Genomic DNA, 17,229 nt, shown 5'->3' on the forward strand with positions numbered 1-17,229 from the left:
CGGCAGAGCCTTGGGCAGGACCCGAGAGCCCCGCGGCTCTGCCCGTGCCCTGCACCGCGCTCTCTCCTCCCGGGATAAAGCCAAGGTGTGTTTAAGCGGTGCCTCGTCCTTTCTCAGCCGCTCCACGGCTTCCCCTAAGCGGATTGCTGCGGGAGGTGTAATGGAATTAAGGGATTCCCACCGACAATAGGTTTCGGAGCGCACAGGGCGCCGGCACCGCGGGCTTCGCTCCCACCTTCCCGCGGCTGGTTCCACCATCCCGGGCTGCTCCCGCTCCCCTAACGACTGCTCCCACTTTCCTGGGACAGCTCTTCCACCCTCCCGGGTTACTCCCACCTTCCCTGGCCGCTCCCGCCCTCCCAGGACTGCACTTTCCTTCCCGGGGCTGCTTTCACTCTGCCGAGACTGCACTTTCCTTCCCGGGGCTGCTCCCGCCCTCCCACGGCTGCTCCCACCTTCCTGGGGTTACTCCCACCTTCCCAGGGCTGCCTTCTCCCTCCAGAGCTGCTCTCACTCTCCCGGGACCGCCCTGACCTTCCCGGGGCTGCTCCCACCTTCCCGAGGCTGCTCCCGCCCTCCCACGGCTGGTCCCACATTCCCGGGGCTGTTCCCACTCTGCCGAGACTGCACTTACCTTCCCGGGGTTGCTCCCACCTTCCCTCCGCTGCTCCCGCCCTCCCGGGAATGCTCCCACCCTTCGGGGCTGCTTCCACCCACCCTCCCGAGACTCCTCCCGCTCCCCCGGGTTTCCCCCCCTTCCCTCCCGGCCTGCTCCCATCTTCCCGGGGCTGCTTCCACCTTCCCTGGGCTGCCCTCTCCCTCCGGGGCTGTTCGCACTCTCCCGGGACTGCCCTGACCTTCCCGGGACTGCTCCCACCTTCCCTCCGCTGTTCCCGCCCTCCCGGGAATGCTCCCACCTTTCGGGGCTGCTCCCACCCCCCTCCCGACACTCCTCCCTCTCTCCCGGGTTCCCCCCCCTTCCCTCCCGGCCTCCTCCCACCTTCCCGGGCTGCTCCCACTTTCCTGGGCTGCTCCCGCCCTCTGTTTGGACCCCGCACAGTTACGGGACGAAAGTACTCTGTAAGTTAATCTCTTTATTTTGGAAGCTTATTAGGAAGGAAAACCATCGAACGAGGACTCGGCCCCCTCTGCCGGGCGAGAGGAGGATTTACCGGAGCCAGTGGCGGGACAGGCGGGTGTCCCTTTGGATTCGCTGTGTCCGGGACAGCAAATCCCAGAGCTGGTGAGAGCCGGGGCTGCGGGAACGCTGAGGAAATCCTGCCCCGGGAGTCGAGCTTTGGTCCCTACACTCCCCCCGCGTCCGACAGAGAACGGAGGTTTCCCTTCCCCACCTTTTGCTATTGATGTATTTATTAAAAACACTTTTTATTACCCTTTATGGAAGTGGCCAGATTAAGTTCTAATTGAGCTTCTGCATTTCTGATTTCCTTTCTGCGTGACCTAAGGACATCCTCAAACACTTCCTGAGGAGCAAACCAGCGGGCAGGGTCACAGAGGGGCAGCAGGAATAAAGAGGAATCTGTCACATCTGTCCCTTACCTCAGCTGAGCCTCCAGGTCGGGGCTGGGCAGCAGCTGGTGGGTGCAAGAAACTGTTTCTGTCATAAAAAGGATTCAGGGGACCTTTAAAAGTCCCTTCCAGCCCAAACCAGTGTGTGATTCCATGATTTTGAAGAGCAAACACCTGGTGGCAGTTCCACCACAAACGCCACAGGAACAATCCCCAAGGCATTTCAGGGGAGGGGAGGGAAAGAAAACAGCCATTCCGTGTGTCTTGTCCTGATTTATTGTGGTTGTTACATCGGTGACATTCATTTGTCAGATGCAATTTGCTCATTCCAACAGCCTTCGGACGTCGTGCAGCAAAACTGCCCCCTCAGAGCCCAGCTCAGCCCCTGGGACTGACCCCCCTGCCCCAAAGAGCTGCTCCTGCCCACGGCATTCACCCCCCTCAGCCCACCCACCGCCAGTGCTTCACGTTCTCTCCGTCTCCAAACTTAGTTCTCTGCACAGAGCTTTGCAATCATTTTTGTTCCCCACTGGGAGAAGTCCTGAGGAGTTCCCAGAGGGAGCAGACAGGTTATGAGGAGCCTGCGGAGACTCCGAGCCACGTCGGCTGTTCCTCTGCTGGAAGCGGAATAGAGCGTGTTCATCAGATACAAATCGCTGGCTGAGGAGCTAAAAGGGATTGATAAAGGCCACAAAGGCCCCCTCGGAGGAGGAGGGGGTGTAGGATTTGTTAGTGCACTGAGGTGGCATCGCCGGGCACGGGACGGACGGGCACCGCTTTACTGGGGGTAAAGCTCCACGATCATCGCGTGGCCCTGCAAGGGGAGAGAGGGAGAGAACGTCACAGGAGTGACTGATGATGGGAGAAAAGGCTCATCATTCCAGACACGGCCCAGGACTCCCAGCCACGGCACTGGGAAGGTGAGTCGCAGGCTGGACATGATCCCAGCTGTGCCCAGGGGGGCAGGAGGCCAATGGCCCCGGGGCTGTGCCAGCACTGCTGGGGCAGCAGGGCCAGGGCAGTGCCCTCCCTGTGCTGGCAGTGCTGGGGCACCTCCAGTGCTGGGGCAGCTCTGTGACCTCAGACAGGAGACACAGGGAGGGGCTGGAGCGTGGGCAGGGAAGGGAAGGGAGCTGGGAAGGGGCTGGAGCAGCAGGAGGGGCTGAGGGAGCTGGGGGGGCTCAGCCTGGAGCAAAGGAGGCTCAGGGGGGACCTTCTGGCTCTGCAACCCCCTGACAGAAGGGAGGAGCCGGGGGGGGTCGGGCTCTGCTGCCAGGGAACAAGGGACAGCCCTGAGTGGTGACAGGGGGCACCCAGACATACCCAGGGAGTTGTGACCACCCCGTGCCCACCGCTGGTGTCACCGGAGAGGATTCCACAGCCCCGGATTCCACAGCCCCGGATTCCACAGCCCCGGCAGGACCAGCCCCGCAATCCCACCCCTCTCCCGCGGGATCAGTGCCCCAGCACAGCACCATTACCTGTCCCCCCACCATTACCTGTCCCCCCACCATTACCTGTCCCCCCCACCATTACCTGTCCCCCCACCATTACCTGTCCCCCCGCAGCACAGGCGGCCACCAGGCCGAACTGTCCCCCCTCCTTCTTCAGCCTGTGGGCAGCAGTGATGACCAGGCGGCAGCCGGTGGCCCCGAAGGGGTGTCCCAGCGACAGGGACCCCCCCCAGGTATTGAACTTGTCCAGGGGAGGGGCTCCCACCTGCGGGGACACAGAGGGACACTCGTCACCGGGCTGGGAGGGGATCCCTCGACCTCGTCCCAGAGAAACTGCTCACGTTGGGATTTGCTAACCCAGAGCTCAGGGAATGTCACTGCTCCTCGCAGGACAGGGCAGTGGGAGGGATTCCAGTCATCCCACAGTTAAACTGGAGAGAAAAGTGGGTCCTCAGGAGGCCGCGGAGATGCTGCCAGGGCTGGAGCCCCTCTGCTCTGGAGCCAGGCTGGGAGAGCTGGGGGGGCTCCCATGGGGAACAGAAGGATCCAGGGAGACCTTGGAGCCCCTTCCAGAGCCTAAAGGGGCTCCAGGAGAGCTGGAGAGGGACTGGGGACAAGGCCTGGAGGGACAGGACCCAGGGAATGGCTTCCCAGTGCCAGAGGGCAGGGAGAAGTGGGATATTGGGAAGGAATTCCTGGCTGTGAGGGTGGGGAGGCCCTGGCACAGGTTGCTCAGAGAAGCTGTGTCTGCCCCTGGATCCCTGGAAGTGTCCAAGGCCAGGCTGGACAGGCCTTGGCCCAAACCATTCTGGGACTGTGACAATGTCCTGACTGAGCCTTACCTTCGACTTCCTGCCCATGTAGTTCTGTGCAAACCAGTCTGAATCCATGGCCTTCAGGTTAGCCAGGATCTGGCCCTGCAAGGGAAGGGAGAGTGATGTTAACAAGGACAATGTCAGACTTTGGGGGCAGCCTACAGCCAGTGGCAGCACAGCCAGCTAAAAATACTTTACAGGATCAGCCCTGCTAATAAATATCAGCTCAAGAGTCACTGGGAACAGAGCCTGGCCAATTAACAAGCCAATTAACAAATATGGCAACACAATGGCCAGAGGGGGCCACCAAGGTGGTCAGGGGGATGGAGCCCCTCTGCAGTGAGGAAAGGTGAGAGAACTGGGACTGTCTGGCCTGGAGAAGAGAAGGCTCTTGGGAGACTTAACTGTGGCCTTCCAGTGCCTGAAGGAGCCGACAGGAAAGATGGAGAGGGACTGTTCACCAGAGCCTGGAGTGACAGAACACAAGGGAAGGGCTTCACACTGACAGAGAGCAGGGACAGAGGGGATATTGGGAAGGAATTCTTCCCTGGGAGGGCAAGGAGGCCCTGGCACAGGCTGCCCAGAGAAGCTGTGGCTGCCCCTGGATCCCTGGAAGTGTCCAAGGCCAGGTTGGACAGGGCTTGGAGCAACCTGGGATAGTGAGAGATGTCCCTGCCCATGGCAGGGGGTGGGAACTGTGTGAGCTTTAAGGTCCCTCCCCACTCAAACCTTTCCATGATTCTGTATCCCAGCCCAGTCAGTAGATGATGTGCAGAAGTGGGTTTTTTTCCCCCAAAGGTCTTGGGAAAGTAAAATGACTTTTTTTACAGGTTGTTTTAGAAGGATCTGCATTCCTTTGGTGGCTTCAAGCAACACAAGCCACTCTTAACACGGGCTGTGTCCATATAAAAATGTTCCAGAGTTAAAACACACACAATGCTTCTGTTAGACAGACATGTGGGATCGCTCCTGGTGACATTTGAGTGAGGTCTCAACCAGAGCTTTCCCCCCCTGCCAGCAGGTGTCCACAGGATGGAACTGCAGACTCAGAGCACTTACAGCAAAGGCCTCGTGGAACTCGAACACGTCGATGTCGCTCAGGGTGAGCCCGGCCTTCTCCAGCACTTTGGGGGTGGCATATGTTGGGCTGCAGGACAGGGAGCACACACAAGCCTTGCCTGAATGTCTCCTCATGGCACTGCCCCCCTGTCACAGCCACAGTGACATCCCCTCTCTGCAGGGTCCAGCTCTGCCCCCCCATCACAGCCACAGTGACATCCCTTCTCTGCAGGGTCCATGGCACAGCTCTGCCCATCCCATCACAGCCACAGTGACATCCCCTCTCTGCAGGGTCCATGGCACAGCTCTGCCCATCCCACTCCCACTGGGACACAACCCCTGTCACTCCCGGGGTGCCGAGGTGCCCCCTCCAACCCTGGGTGGGGGTTCCTGCCCCAGCTGCTCCCCCTCCTCCCCTCCTGCTCACACCCCAGCAGGGTGGGAAGGCCTGAGGGGATGCAGTGTCTGATGGGACACTTCCCAATGGTCCCCAGCACCACCTACCCCAGCAGCAGCTGGTCCTTGGGATCCTGGGACACGTACACGAAGTCCCTGCGTGGGAAAAAGGCTGTCAGGGACAGGGAGAGGGGCAGGGAGCCAGGGCAGGGAGCCAGGGCAGGCTGCAGAGGCCACGTGGAGCAGCCCCTCTTACCTCAGGTAGGCCTTGGGTTTGTACCCCATGGCCAGGGCCTTCTCCTCGGACATGAGCAGGATCGCCGACGCGCCGTCCGTCTGGAACAGGGGGAGAAGCCGGGTCAGGGCTGAGGGAGCAGCACCCCCTGCACACAGTGGGCCCAGCAGGACACAGGGAATGGCTTCCCATTCATGAGAGAGGTGGGAGATTGGGAAGGAATCCTTCCCTGGGAGGGTGGGCCCAGGCTGCCCAGAGAAGCTGTGGCTGCCCCTGGATCCCTGGAAGTGTCCCAGGCCAGGTTGGACGGGGCTTGGAGCAACCTGGGATAGTGGGAGGGGACGGGACTGGATGATCTCTCATGCCCCTCCCAACCCAAACCATTCTGGGCTCCCATGAAGTTCAGACTGAAGCTGCTGCCCTCTAGAATTATCACATCATCAATCCCATCCCGGGACAGAATTCCTGCGTGTGCCTGAGAAGGACAAACCCTCACGAGGCAGCTACAGGAGAGCAAACAGGTTGAGAGAACCCCAAGCTTCAGGGGTTCAGTTACTGATTTCAGAACGAAACAATCCAGTCCCCAGGCCCACCAGATTATAACCGAGCTCCGAGTCGTGCTTGGCAAATCTGGAAGCAGGGACATTAAAAGGGGAATGCTCCTTCCCAGGTTTTACCAGCTTGAGCTACCTGCCTATGGGAGGATGGAGTGCACAGTGTTGCCCTCTGGCTGGCAGTGGTGGGAACAGGAATTATTACCAGGAAGGAGGAGTTGGCTGCTGTCACAGTTCCATAGGGCTTGACAAACGCCGGCTTCAGCTTCCCCATCTGCTCCATGGAGGAGGGCCGGATCCCGTTGTCCTTGGTGACCGTGTCTTTGCCTGCCGAGGGCAAAAAGCACTTTAAAATATCAGAATCTTGAAATATACATGAATTTTCACATCAGGATTCCCAAGGAGGGGAAAAAAAAATAATCAGAAAATCGTGATTTTTATGACAAGCAGGAAGAGGAAAAAAGGGAAAACCCGTTTGTGGCATCAGGATATTTAACATGGCCAAAACCAGCACTGTAAAGTTGAAGGTAGCTCACTTTTTCTCTGAAGACAGCAAAAACAAAGTGCTGAAATTATTTACTGCAAGGAAGAACTACCACAGTTGATAAAAGAACTTAAATTTAGGTTAAAAAAGCCTAAATGGAGAACTGGGCCTAAATCAGTTCACATTTACGTGCTGAGTTTTGAGGAGTTAAGAGCTCTGGGAAGAACCAAACATATCCATCTTTGACTATGCCAACTGCTAAATAAACCTGTTAACAAAAAGGACCAATTTTACAATGAAGAGCACACGGAACTGTGGATCTACATGGAAAATCTTCCAGGATATTAACTGTACTGCACCACAGTGTGCCCACATGGGCTGGGGATGAGGGAGACACCAGGAAAGGCCATGGAAAGGACAGTTTAAATACTCTCTCCAGACTGTTTCACCTCCCAGCAGTGAGTGTGAGGCCTGGTGAGCTGGAGCCTGCCACACTCCAGCCCTTCCTACCCAGCCCCTGAGTTACCAGACCAGGATTTTCTAAGGCTTTCTGCCTGTTGTTAATATTCAATATTAACACATTAATTCTCTGGGGAGTGAAGGTGGGCTCTCTTGCCTGGCTGGAGGAGCAGGGGGGATTCCTGGCCCAACCAACCTGCCTTTCCTTGCTCTGTCACAACGTCAGCTCGGGTATGGGGTGGGCAAGACAAAAGTTAGGTATGTAAAAATATGACAGGGGGCAGGGTTGGATGGGATGTTGGGAAGAAATTCCTCCCTGGGAGGGTGGGGAGGCCCTGGCACAGGTTGCCCAGAGAAGCTGTGGCTGCCCCTGGATCCCTGGAAGTGTCCAAGGCCAGGTTGGACGGGGCTTGGAGCAACCTGGGCTGGTGGGAGGTGTCCCTGCCCATGGCAGGGGGTGGCACTGGATGGGCTTTAAGGTCCCTTCCCACCCAAACCAGCCTGGGATCCTGTGCTTCCATACCCAGACACTCCTGTTCCCAAACCCGCCGCTCCGCCCGCGGCTTTCCGGGGACAGTCATAAATAAAATAAATCCACCCCAGAGCTCCGTGGGTGTGCCCCCCTGGCACTGGAACACGTGCACTCTTACCTGGCACTTTGAAGGGCACCACGTCCAGCAGCAGCCCCTCGTCCTGGGCCTTCTTGGCCAGCGTGTGGGAGCGCAGGGCGTACTCGTCCTGCTCCAGGCGGGACACGCCGAAGGCGGCGGCCAGGCGGTCGGCAGAGTGCCCCATGGTCTCACTGGTGGAGAACTCGGCCACAGCCGGGAGCTGCAGCCGGGGGGGCAAGGTCAGCACGGCCAAAACCAGCCCTGGGCAGCACCCAGAGCTCAGGAGTGGCTTGACTTTTTCCCTGTTGGTTCAGAGCTACACAAGGAACGCACGACAACCAGACCGGGTCAGACGCGTCAGAGGAACCAGCACTTTCCAAGGTTTTAGGGGAAAAAATGAGGTCCAGGCTGCTGCTCACTGCTCACTGTGCAGCAGCTGGACAAGCAGAGGGCACGGCTCAACAGGGAATCCACGACAAAAGGGGAGCAGACCTGCTGAAACAACACACCCTGGGACCTTAAAACTCCTCGTGAGGCACCTCCTCATCCCAAACCAGAGCCAAGAGGGTTTAGTTTTTTAGTTTCAGCTCTTCCAGCAGCACACAGGAAATCCCTACGTGCCTTTAAGAATGTGATTTTCCTATCTTGGGTGGATTTGGGATCTCGCATTCATACACTGAGGATATTCCCCTCCAATATTAAGGCAGTTACTTCCGTTGTCTAGGAAAATTCTTCTGACCCCAAAATTCTTCTGATGCTTTAGGACCCTTAAATAAGCTTTATGGAAAAAAACCTTCTCTTTCTGTCATCTTCAGCACAGTTTGTCCAGGAGTTGCAGAAGGAGAGGGAGGTTTTTACACTAAGTTGGGTTTTCTGAAGCTGAACGTGTGAGAAGAAAAAGCAGAGTCCCAAATGCTGTGAGATGCATTAATCAATTTAACCCAAAGCAGGGGACAGAGAAGGATCACAGTGACCCCCAGACACCTCACCCTTCTTAAATCCTCTCCACTGAGGCTAAAAAAACTGCCTGAGCCACACCTTGGTTCACACCTTCCCCTAAAACAGCTCAGCTAAATATCTAAACGCCCGAAAAAAAGACAAAAACAAAAAAAAAAAAAAAGAAGAAATAAAAAATACCTCGGGAGCGAAGTAGTCAGGGCGAATTTTGGAAATCAGGGAGAGCTTCTGGCCCAAGGTCTTGGCCCTGTTCAGGGTCAGCATGGTCTTCCTCATCTTCCTGCTGTGCCGGATGGGAACGTCGGACATGAGCTCCACCCCTCCGGCCACCACCACGTCGCACTGCCCGGCCGCGATCAGCCCCACGCCTGTGGGGTGAGAGGGGTTCCTGGGGGAGCTGCAGGGAGCAGGGACCCTCACCCCCAGAGCCTCGGGCACCACTGCACCCCAGTCCCTCCCCCGGCCCCGGCTCTGGCCGGGGTGTGCAGCACGTGCTGAGCAGAGACTTTGTGATCCCACCAGCCCTGCAGCTCGGCCTGCCCTGCTCCCTGTCACACCCAGCAGTGGGGGAGAACAATTCACACTGTACTTTAACAGAATCCCAGGATCACTGGGATTGGAAAAGGTCCCCAAGGCCAGGGAGTTCCCCCCTGTGCCCCATGCCCACCTTGTCCCCCAGCCCAGAGCACTGAGTGCCACGGCCAGGCCTTCCTGGGACACCTCCAGGGCTGGGCACTCCAAACCTCCCTGGGCAGCCCCTGCCAGTGCCTGACCACCTTTTCCAGGTAGAAATTCCTCCTCATGTCCAACCTGCCCCTCCTCTGGCACAGCTGGAGGCCGTTTCCCCTCATCCTGTCCCTTGTTCCCTGGGAGCAGAGCCCGACCCCCCCCCAGCTCCCCCCTCCTGTCAGGGACTTGCAGAAGGTCCCTCTGAGCCTCCTTTGCTCCAAGCTAAACAGCCCCATCTTTCCCTCCCTTCCAGCAGTTTTTATATTCAAAAGCAGTGCAAGTCAGAGCTTGGGAAAGAAATTCCTCTGCAGCCTCTTTCTCCACCCCACAGCTCGTTCCCCCAGCCCACGTACCCGTGGTCATCGCCTGGTTGGAGGAAATGCAGGCCATGGTGACGGTGTGGGCCGGAGTTTTGTCGGAGAAACCCGCTCCCAAGGCAGCCTGAGACAGCAAAGGGTGTCTGTTAAATCCACAGCTTCTGCTCCACGGGCCAGAGCTGCCTCCTGCCCAGCAGCACACCTTGCCAGGGGAAGCTGAAAACAGCCCCATCGAGTTTTCATTCATTACTGCAGCAGCTCATCCCTTCCCCAGGCTGGAACAGGAGCAGAGGCAGTGCCAGGGCTCAGCTGCACTGTGAGAACAGCCACTGCCCCTCCACATTTTTTTAATAAAGGGACAAGCTAACCACACGCCTCACATTTAAAAAAAAAACCCAAACACATTAAAAGAGCCTCCAACTACTGGACATCACCTCTGCTTCACCTCACTGGCAAAGGCAACACGTGGAAGGGCTGATTTAGACGGCTCAGCACGAGGTGCTGTGGCTTCACAGGGAGCAGAAAACCACAGTGCACAGAGCAGTGACTCATCTGACCAGCCCACAGCTGCTCCCAGACACCTTCCCTACTTGGGGCACGGCCAACTGGTTGAAAGTTCAGCGGTTGTTCAGCTAAAATTACCCTCCAGCCCCATCTGACTGGCGGGCGACCAAAGCCGGGATTTGCATTCACGAGGCCGAAGCTGCCTCGGCACCTCCCGAGCCCTTCCAGCCCAGGCTCCATCCTGGGCTCATCCAGGAGCACAGAACAGCAGCAGAGGCTCCAGGTGAGCACAGACCACTGTGCTGCCTCTGGCACAGGCCCTCGGGGATCAGCTGCTCCGTGGGTAACACGGGAACAAAGGGCAGCGAGGCCGCTCCAGTTCCACTCACCCCAACCCTGTGTCTGATCTGCCAACTGAAAGAACAAACACCACAACAAAGCAAACTCTCACAGCACACTCTGAGGACTTTGGGCAAGGCAGCATTCGAGTCACGCTGGTGCTTAAGAGCTGAGTGATCAGCAGTTCTTAACAAATGCTTCCCTTGCCGGGGAGAATCGAGCAGAGGCCTCACAGCGTTAAAATGAACTATGGAAAATATGATAAAAAAACTACAATAAAGGAAAACTATGGCAGATTTGGGCAGGAGGCAGAGTCAGAGAATCACAGAATAATTTTCCTTATAATCCCATGCAGTTGTTTAACAGACAATACTGCACAACTACTTCAGACTGAAATCACCTTTAAATGAACCGTAATGCAAAGAATTTAATTTTTAGCAAGTATTTGTCATCTTCAGACTAGTTGCAGAATCGGACTGGCAGGGAAATGCTGCACATAACCCACCTCTCTGGCAACATTACTGGTTTTCACCTCCTGGATAACTGTGCCATAAACAATGTAATCCACAACATCCTTTGGGACGCTGGTGCGGGTCAGCAGGCCCCTGAGGAGAGCATCAAAACAAAGGGAATTTGCATCACATCACTTAGTAACCTCTCAAACATCCTCTTCCTGCCAGCTTGGCTGGAGAACGAGGCAAGGACAGAGCCACATCTTCTGCCCCCAGCTCAGAACAAACCCCCTTTTGAGAGTGTGACTGAGTGTGGGCTGCAAACAATCTCAGTGACAATATCACTACAAATCATGACATAAGATCATGAAGGCAACTACTTTACAGCCCAAACACCCTCCTCCTTCCCCGAAATGGTTCATGGAATCATCAAATCCCAGACTGGTCTGGGTGGGAAGGGACCTTAAACTCATCCAGTCCCACCCCCTTCCGTGGGCAGGGACACCTCCCACCAGCCCAGGTTGCTCCAAGCCCTGTCCAACCTGGCCTTGGACACTTCCAGGGATCCAGGGGCAGCCACAGCACTTTGCTCTGACTCTCAACAAAACAAACCCAGTGCTAATGACCTTCAGCTTTTGTCAAACCCCTGCAGAACGAGAGGGACAGGCAGGGTGACAGAATCAGCTCAGTGTCCTTGTTGCTACTGAGTTTCCTCTCCGTAGCCCAGACTGTTTCTCCCAGCACTTGTAAGCACACCCCAAGAGCAGCTCTGATCTCTGTGTTTGGAAAACTGCAGTTAGGAACCAAATTCACTAAAATTTCTCAACACCACCACCTCTTTGCACCAAGACAAGCCCGTTGCAAAACCCTGTGCTTAAGCCATCTGCTACTGTGGGGGTGGCACAGGAAAGGTGAAGTCATTCAGACAAGACCAGAGCCTTGGCTTTCCAGCACTGCAACCCCAGCAGTGGAACAAGTTTTCTGAGCCCTTCCAGTGTTCACAATTCACTTACTGCAGTGCTGCCCTTGCCAGGTCGTGGGGCATCAGATCCGCATACCTGGGAGGGGAAGGAGAGGCACAAACTTAGAGGTGTCAGAGACCAACCCAGAGTCCTGCTGTGAGCCCAGCCCAGCAGCAGAGAGCTGGGCAGGCACCAGAAATGCTCCCCTGCCTTTCTGATCAAACATTTCACAGACTCATTTAGGTGGGAAGGGACCTTAAAGCTCATCCTGTTCCACCCCTGCCATGGGCAGGGACACCTCCCACCAGCCCAGGTTGCTCCAAGCCCCGTCCAACCTGGCCTTGGACACTCCCAGGGATCCAGGGGCAGCCACAGCTTCTCTGCCCAACCTGGGCCAGGGCCTCCCCACCCTCCTAGCCAGGAATTCCTTCCCAATATCCCATCTCTCCCTGCCCTCTGGCACTGGGAAGCCATTCCCCCTTGTCCTGTCCCTCCATCCCTTGTCCCCAGTCCCTCTCCAGCTCTCCTGGAGCCCCTTTAGGCTCTGGAAGGGGCTCCAAGGTCTCCCTGGATCCTTCCCTTCCCCATGGGAGCCCCCCCAGCTCTCCCAGCCTGGCTCCAGAGCAGAGGGGCTCCAGCCCTGGCAGCATCTCCGCGGCCTCCTCTGGACTCTCTGCAGCAGCTCCACGTCCTTGTGCTGCTGTTGCCCAGGGCTGGAGGCAGCTCTGCAGGGGGGTCTCAGCTGAGAGGGCAGAGGGGCAGGATCCCCCCCTCCACGCTGTGGGATCAGCCCAGGGCACGGGGGGTTCTGGGGCCAGAGCACACGGATGGGTCCTGTCCAACCTCTCGTCCACCAACACCCCCAAGTCCTTCTCCCCAGCACTGCTCCCAATCCATTCTCTGCCCAGGCTGTGTTTGTGCTGGGATTGTCCTGACTCACCCCCCAGGCTGTGCAGACTCTCTGTGTCCAGCTCAGCACACAATCCCTGCACTAAACCCACTAAAAAAGGAGCAGTGACCGGATAAATCCCTTCTCCATCCTGACCAAGGGTCAGGCCCAGTCTTGGTTCAGCTGCGAATTTGGTGGTGTAACAACCCAGTGAGAAGAGTCTACAGCACATTCTTGGCACCTGCCCTGCTAGTCTGGTGAAACTTGTTGCTTTATCTGCTACAGATTCACCACCAGGTTCCTCTGGACACTCTGCCTAAATCCTTGTTCTTCCCAGAATTCATATACAAGGACAACCCTCTCCAAGCCCCGTTTTTGCATCAGAGGAGCTGCAGTAACTGCAGCAGCCTCAGCCACCACCACTTCAGAGCCTTTAGGCCTAAGAATAACCACACTAAAAAGAACAGGCAGCCCGATTTTCCACAGAAAGGGGGTGTTTTACGTCCTCTCCTCCCATTTGCTACTCACGAGGTGCCGGACTGCAGGAACGGGATGCGGACGCCCTCCACCACCACCACATTCTTCACTCCACTCTTGCCCAAGGTCTTCTTAGTCTTGGGCTGGGCTGCAAGGAGAGGAGGGATGTTGACAAGTAGATCAGCAGGTTTAATGAAGAGCCTGTAAAAACTACTAGAAAACTCGGGAACTTGTCCCCTTCTGGTGCGTAAGTGAAAGGCAGGGAAGGAAGGACACCTGAGCTGGGATCTTAAAATCATGGAAGGGTTTGTGTGGGGAGGGACCTTAAAGCCCATCCAGTCCCACCCCTGCCATGGGCAGGGACACCTCCCACTAGCCCAGGTTGCTCTAAGCCCCGTCCAGCCTGGCCTGGGACACTTCCAGGGATCCAGGGGCAGCCACAGCTTCACTGGGGCAACCTGTGCCAGGGCCTCCCCACCCTCACAGGGAGGAATTCCTTCCTAATGGGAAGAAAATCTCTCCCTAACAGGAGAGGTTCAAGACAAGGTATGCCATGATCCAGCATCATTCAGTGCAGACTGGGAATGGCTGCTGGGAGCCAGAGGCAGGCCAGGAAAGGCTGCTGTGAGCCAGGAGCACTCAGAGGATGAGAGGGCTGTAAACAGGGATGTGCCTCAAGTTTTCCTTGTTCGTAGCTTTTTAGGAGCAGTTGTACTAAGGCACTCTGCACCATTTCCAAGATTTAAGTGAAAACAAGACTCTGGAAAAGGGAGGCAGCTTCCAAAACAGCCCTGTCTAGCACAGACCCTCTGGGATTCCTGGTGTTTTCCCTTTACCTGTGGCTTGGAGCTGTGAGGAGCAGCTGAGCGACCGAGCAACTGGAAAACAAGGAAGGAGAAAACGGCAAAAAAAAAAAAGTGTCAGAAACGTTTCTGGTTCCCACAGGAAGGGTTAAAAAAACCAAATCAACCAAACCCTGTCACTGTAAGACAGTGGGGTGTCCTACACATTGTAACCAACTACAACCAATACCTGTGGGGTACTGGCTGGTTTACACTGGTCAGAAACTGGACACGGTTCATTGGATCTGTTAACAGGAGATTTCTCCCGCAGGTGGTGTGGAAGGGACAGACACAGCAACAATATAATCGGGTATTTAGGAAAAAAAACCCCACTGTCGGCTTTTTTAAGGTGAGAACAGAACAGAGGTTCAGGCCCAAGCCTCTGTTCCAAAGCCAACACTAAACCTGGAGCTTTGGGACCCCCCAGCCCCAGGATACTCACAGGCCCCGGCAGCCCAGGCTGAGGACACGGGTAGGCTCCGGATGGCCGAGGTCAGCATGGAACTCATCCTGGGCTCTGCAGAAAGGCTGCTCTCAGTCCAACCTGGCCTGCCTGGAGCAGTTCCAAGGGAAGCGACCTGCCTGCCTCACAACGAGCCAGAAAAGTGGGGAGAAGACACTCCAAGGGCAGCAGCAGCAGCAGCAGCAGAGGAATCGCTTCCCACCGCGCTCCGCGAGCGGAATCCGAGCAGGAGGAGCCTGGCTTGTGACTGGGGCTGCAAATGTGCCTGTGAATAAATACTGCCCAGTGAATAAATACTGCCCAGTGAATAAATACTGCCCAGTGAGCTTCTCAGTTCCCCTCCCAGCCGGAAAATTGTCTCGGTGCCCAGCCGGCCCCGCCGCCAGCACGGCCCTCCTGACGCACTGCCCTTGGCACCACGTCACACCCCTGCCCCTCATGGCACTGCCCTTGGCACCACGTCACACCCCTGCCCCTCGTGGCACTGCCCTTGGCACCAGGTCACCCTCGTGGCAGCCCCCGATGCCAACCTCAGAGTATCTGCTGCGTATCCCCACGGAGAACAAAACAAGCCAACACCCTCCACCCCCAAAATTCCACCACGGCCTTCCCAAAGTTCATTCCAAACTCAGGTTTCCCCCTAAACGAACCCTCCTCTGTGTATTTCATTGCCCAGGGCACAAAATGCTCATCGCAGCTCCAGTTCTTTGCCTTCTCCATGGCAACGTTCACCTCCCTCAGTCCCGTTTTTGGGGTTCAAATCCCAGCACTCCCTCCCACAAACACACAGGTTTTCCACGGGGGGGGGGCACAGGAACACCTGTATTCCCAAACTCAGCCCACTGCAGGTCTCCACAGCTCCTCAGAACTCAGCACAAGCTGACAGTCCACACCTGGAATGTGCCACGCAGCATTCCTCACTTCCCAGCCCACAAACCAAACCCAGGCTCCTCCTGTCAATAAAGGTCCTGCAAATTGACCTTTTTGTGGCAGCCTGCTCTTCCTCCATCTGTGCAGAGCTCCCTCACCTCATTGAGGTTTTTCCCTAAATCTGCCCTGCCCAGCTGACACAAGTTCCTGCCCATTACCCAAACCTGCCCACGCTGCACAGCTGCCTCTTCCCAACGTACCCACTGTCTCTGCCCCCCAAAATGTGCCCACCCTCCCACTTTTGGCAGCCAGTGTTCCTCTGGCACCCCCGGCTGAGCCCTGCACACAAATCCCTCCAGGCAAAGCTCCTTCCAGAGCCTGCAGGATCTGCCCCACTCCCGCAGCAGGAGCTGGACTCCATGATCCTGTGGGTCCCTTCCAGCTCGGGATATTCCACAATTCTGTGAACAGCCCGTCCTCCCTTCCCTCTCTCCACGCAAGCCTGACCCTGCACACGCCGCAGCACCTTCACACCCCACCACCACACCCCCACCACCCCGGGACTCACAGCACACCCCTACAGCCCCCAAAACACACCCCCTGCTACAGCCCCCCAAAATACACACCTATTTCTCTCACCCCCCTGTCCATTCGGGACGAACTCCCCGACCACCCCGTCCATCCCGGACTGACCTCCCCAAACCCTCTCACCCTTCTTCTATCCATTCGGGACCGACCCCTCGATCCCTTCGTCCACCCTGGACCGACCCCAGACCATCCCGTCCATCCAGGATCGACCCCTCGACCCCTTCGTCCACCCGGGACCGAAGCCCCGACCCCCCTGTCCATCCACGACCGACCGACCCCTCGACTCCTTCGTCCATCCGGAACGGACCCCCCGACTCCCCAGCCCATCCCGGACCGACCCCCTTCACCCTTATCCTGCCACCGCATCCACCCGGCACCGATCCCCCGACTCCACCCTTGTCCCGCATCCCCCGACCCTCCCGTCCAACGGGGACCGATTCCCCGACTTTTCTCTCCCTTCCCCGGCCATCTGGGACCGATTCCCCGACTTTTCTCTCCCTTCCCCGGCCATCTGGGACCGACTCCCAGACGCTCCTCACCTTTTCCCCGACCCTCTCGTCCACCCGGGACCGACCCCCTGACTCCCCCCTTCACTCCTGTCCCGCATCCCCCGCCCCTTCCGTCCATCCGGGACGGATCCTCCGACTTCTCTCTCCCTTCCCCGGTCATCTGGGACCGACCACCCATCTGATCCTCTCCTACATCCGGGATGAACCCCTGACACTCCTCAACTTCCCCCGAACCCCCCCTGGTCCGTGCGGGACCGACCTCCTTCCCCCTTCCCCCGACCCCTTCGTCCACCCAGGACCGACCTCCTTCCGCCTTCCCCTGATCCCCCGGTCCATCCCGCCCGGCCGGGACCGCCCCCCTGGCTCTCCCTCGCCCTTCCCGCGTCCCCCTTCACCCACCCCGGGCCGCCCCTCCGTCCCCCGCTCCCCCCAGGACGGACCCCACTTTCTCTCCCCGCTCACCTCCGCCCTGCGCCCGCACCGCCCGCCCGCTCCTCCCGCGCCGCCGCTCAGGGCGGGGTCCTCGCGAAGCCCCGCCCCCCGGGGCTGCCCGCTGCGCTGCCTGTCCCGCGCCCCCCGCCACCCGCGCTCCCGCGTCCCACTCGCGCCCGCCGCCGCCGCCCCTCGCCCCCCGCGCCGTTCCCGGCGGGATCCCGCCGGGAACGGCGCGGGGGGCGAGGGGCGGCGGCGGCGGGCGCGGGGCGGCGGAGCAGGCAGCGCGAAGGGCACCCGCA

At 57.8% G+C, this 17,229-nt stretch overlaps 1 protein-coding gene across 2 annotated transcripts; it reads right to left on the reverse strand.

Moving 5' to 3' along the window:
- Positions 1–1,788: 1,788 nt before the first annotated feature.
- Positions 1,789–17,037, reverse strand: HADHB (hydroxyacyl-CoA dehydrogenase trifunctional multienzyme complex subunit beta). 2 transcript variants are annotated; one of them, XM_051773823.1, is made up of 16 exons: positions 16,958–17,037; positions 14,508–14,793; positions 14,060–14,101; positions 13,275–13,371; positions 11,909–11,953; positions 10,949–11,048; positions 9,637–9,724; positions 8,735–8,922; positions 7,637–7,817; positions 6,249–6,370; positions 5,511–5,590; positions 5,363–5,410; positions 4,859–4,946; positions 3,827–3,901; positions 3,085–3,249; positions 1,789–2,344 (listed from the first exon to the last, which is right to left on the reverse strand). In XM_051773823.1, the coding sequence occupies exons 2-16, from the start codon at positions 14,572–14,574 to the stop codon at positions 2,309–2,311; spliced, it is 1,422 nt and encodes a 473-aa protein (XP_051629783.1). In that variant the 5' UTR covers positions 14,575–14,793; positions 16,958–17,037; the 3' UTR covers positions 1,789–2,308. The 2 variants fall into 2 exon arrangements, with proteins under 2 accessions (XP_051629783.1, XP_051629782.1); XM_051773822.1 differs by lacking the exon at positions 16,958–17,037 and having other exon boundaries at positions 14,508–14,806.
- Between the last annotated feature and the right edge of the window lie 192 nt (positions 17,038–17,229).

This window comes from Manacus candei, unplaced genomic scaffold, assembly GCF_025592945.1.
Source record: "Manacus candei isolate 608988 ecotype Guabito, Panama unplaced genomic scaffold, ASM2559294v1 h1tg000177l, whole genome shotgun sequence".
Taxonomy (NCBI): domain Eukaryota; kingdom Metazoa; phylum Chordata; class Aves; order Passeriformes; family Pipridae; genus Manacus; species Manacus candei.

Coding starts and splice junctions, on each gene's coding strand:
- HADHB (XM_051773823.1), bottom strand. CDS start 14,574: ATGAGTTCCATGCTGACCTCGGCCATCCGGAGCCTACCCGTGTCCTCA. Junction 13,372..14,059: donor CTCACAGCTCCAAGCCACAG/GTAAAGGGAAAA, acceptor CTCTCCTTGCAG/CCCAGCCCAAGACTAAGAAG. Junction 7,818..8,734: donor CTGACTACTTCGCTCCCGAG/GTATTTTTTATT, acceptor CCCCGGCTGCAG/CTCCCGGCTGTGGCCGAGTT.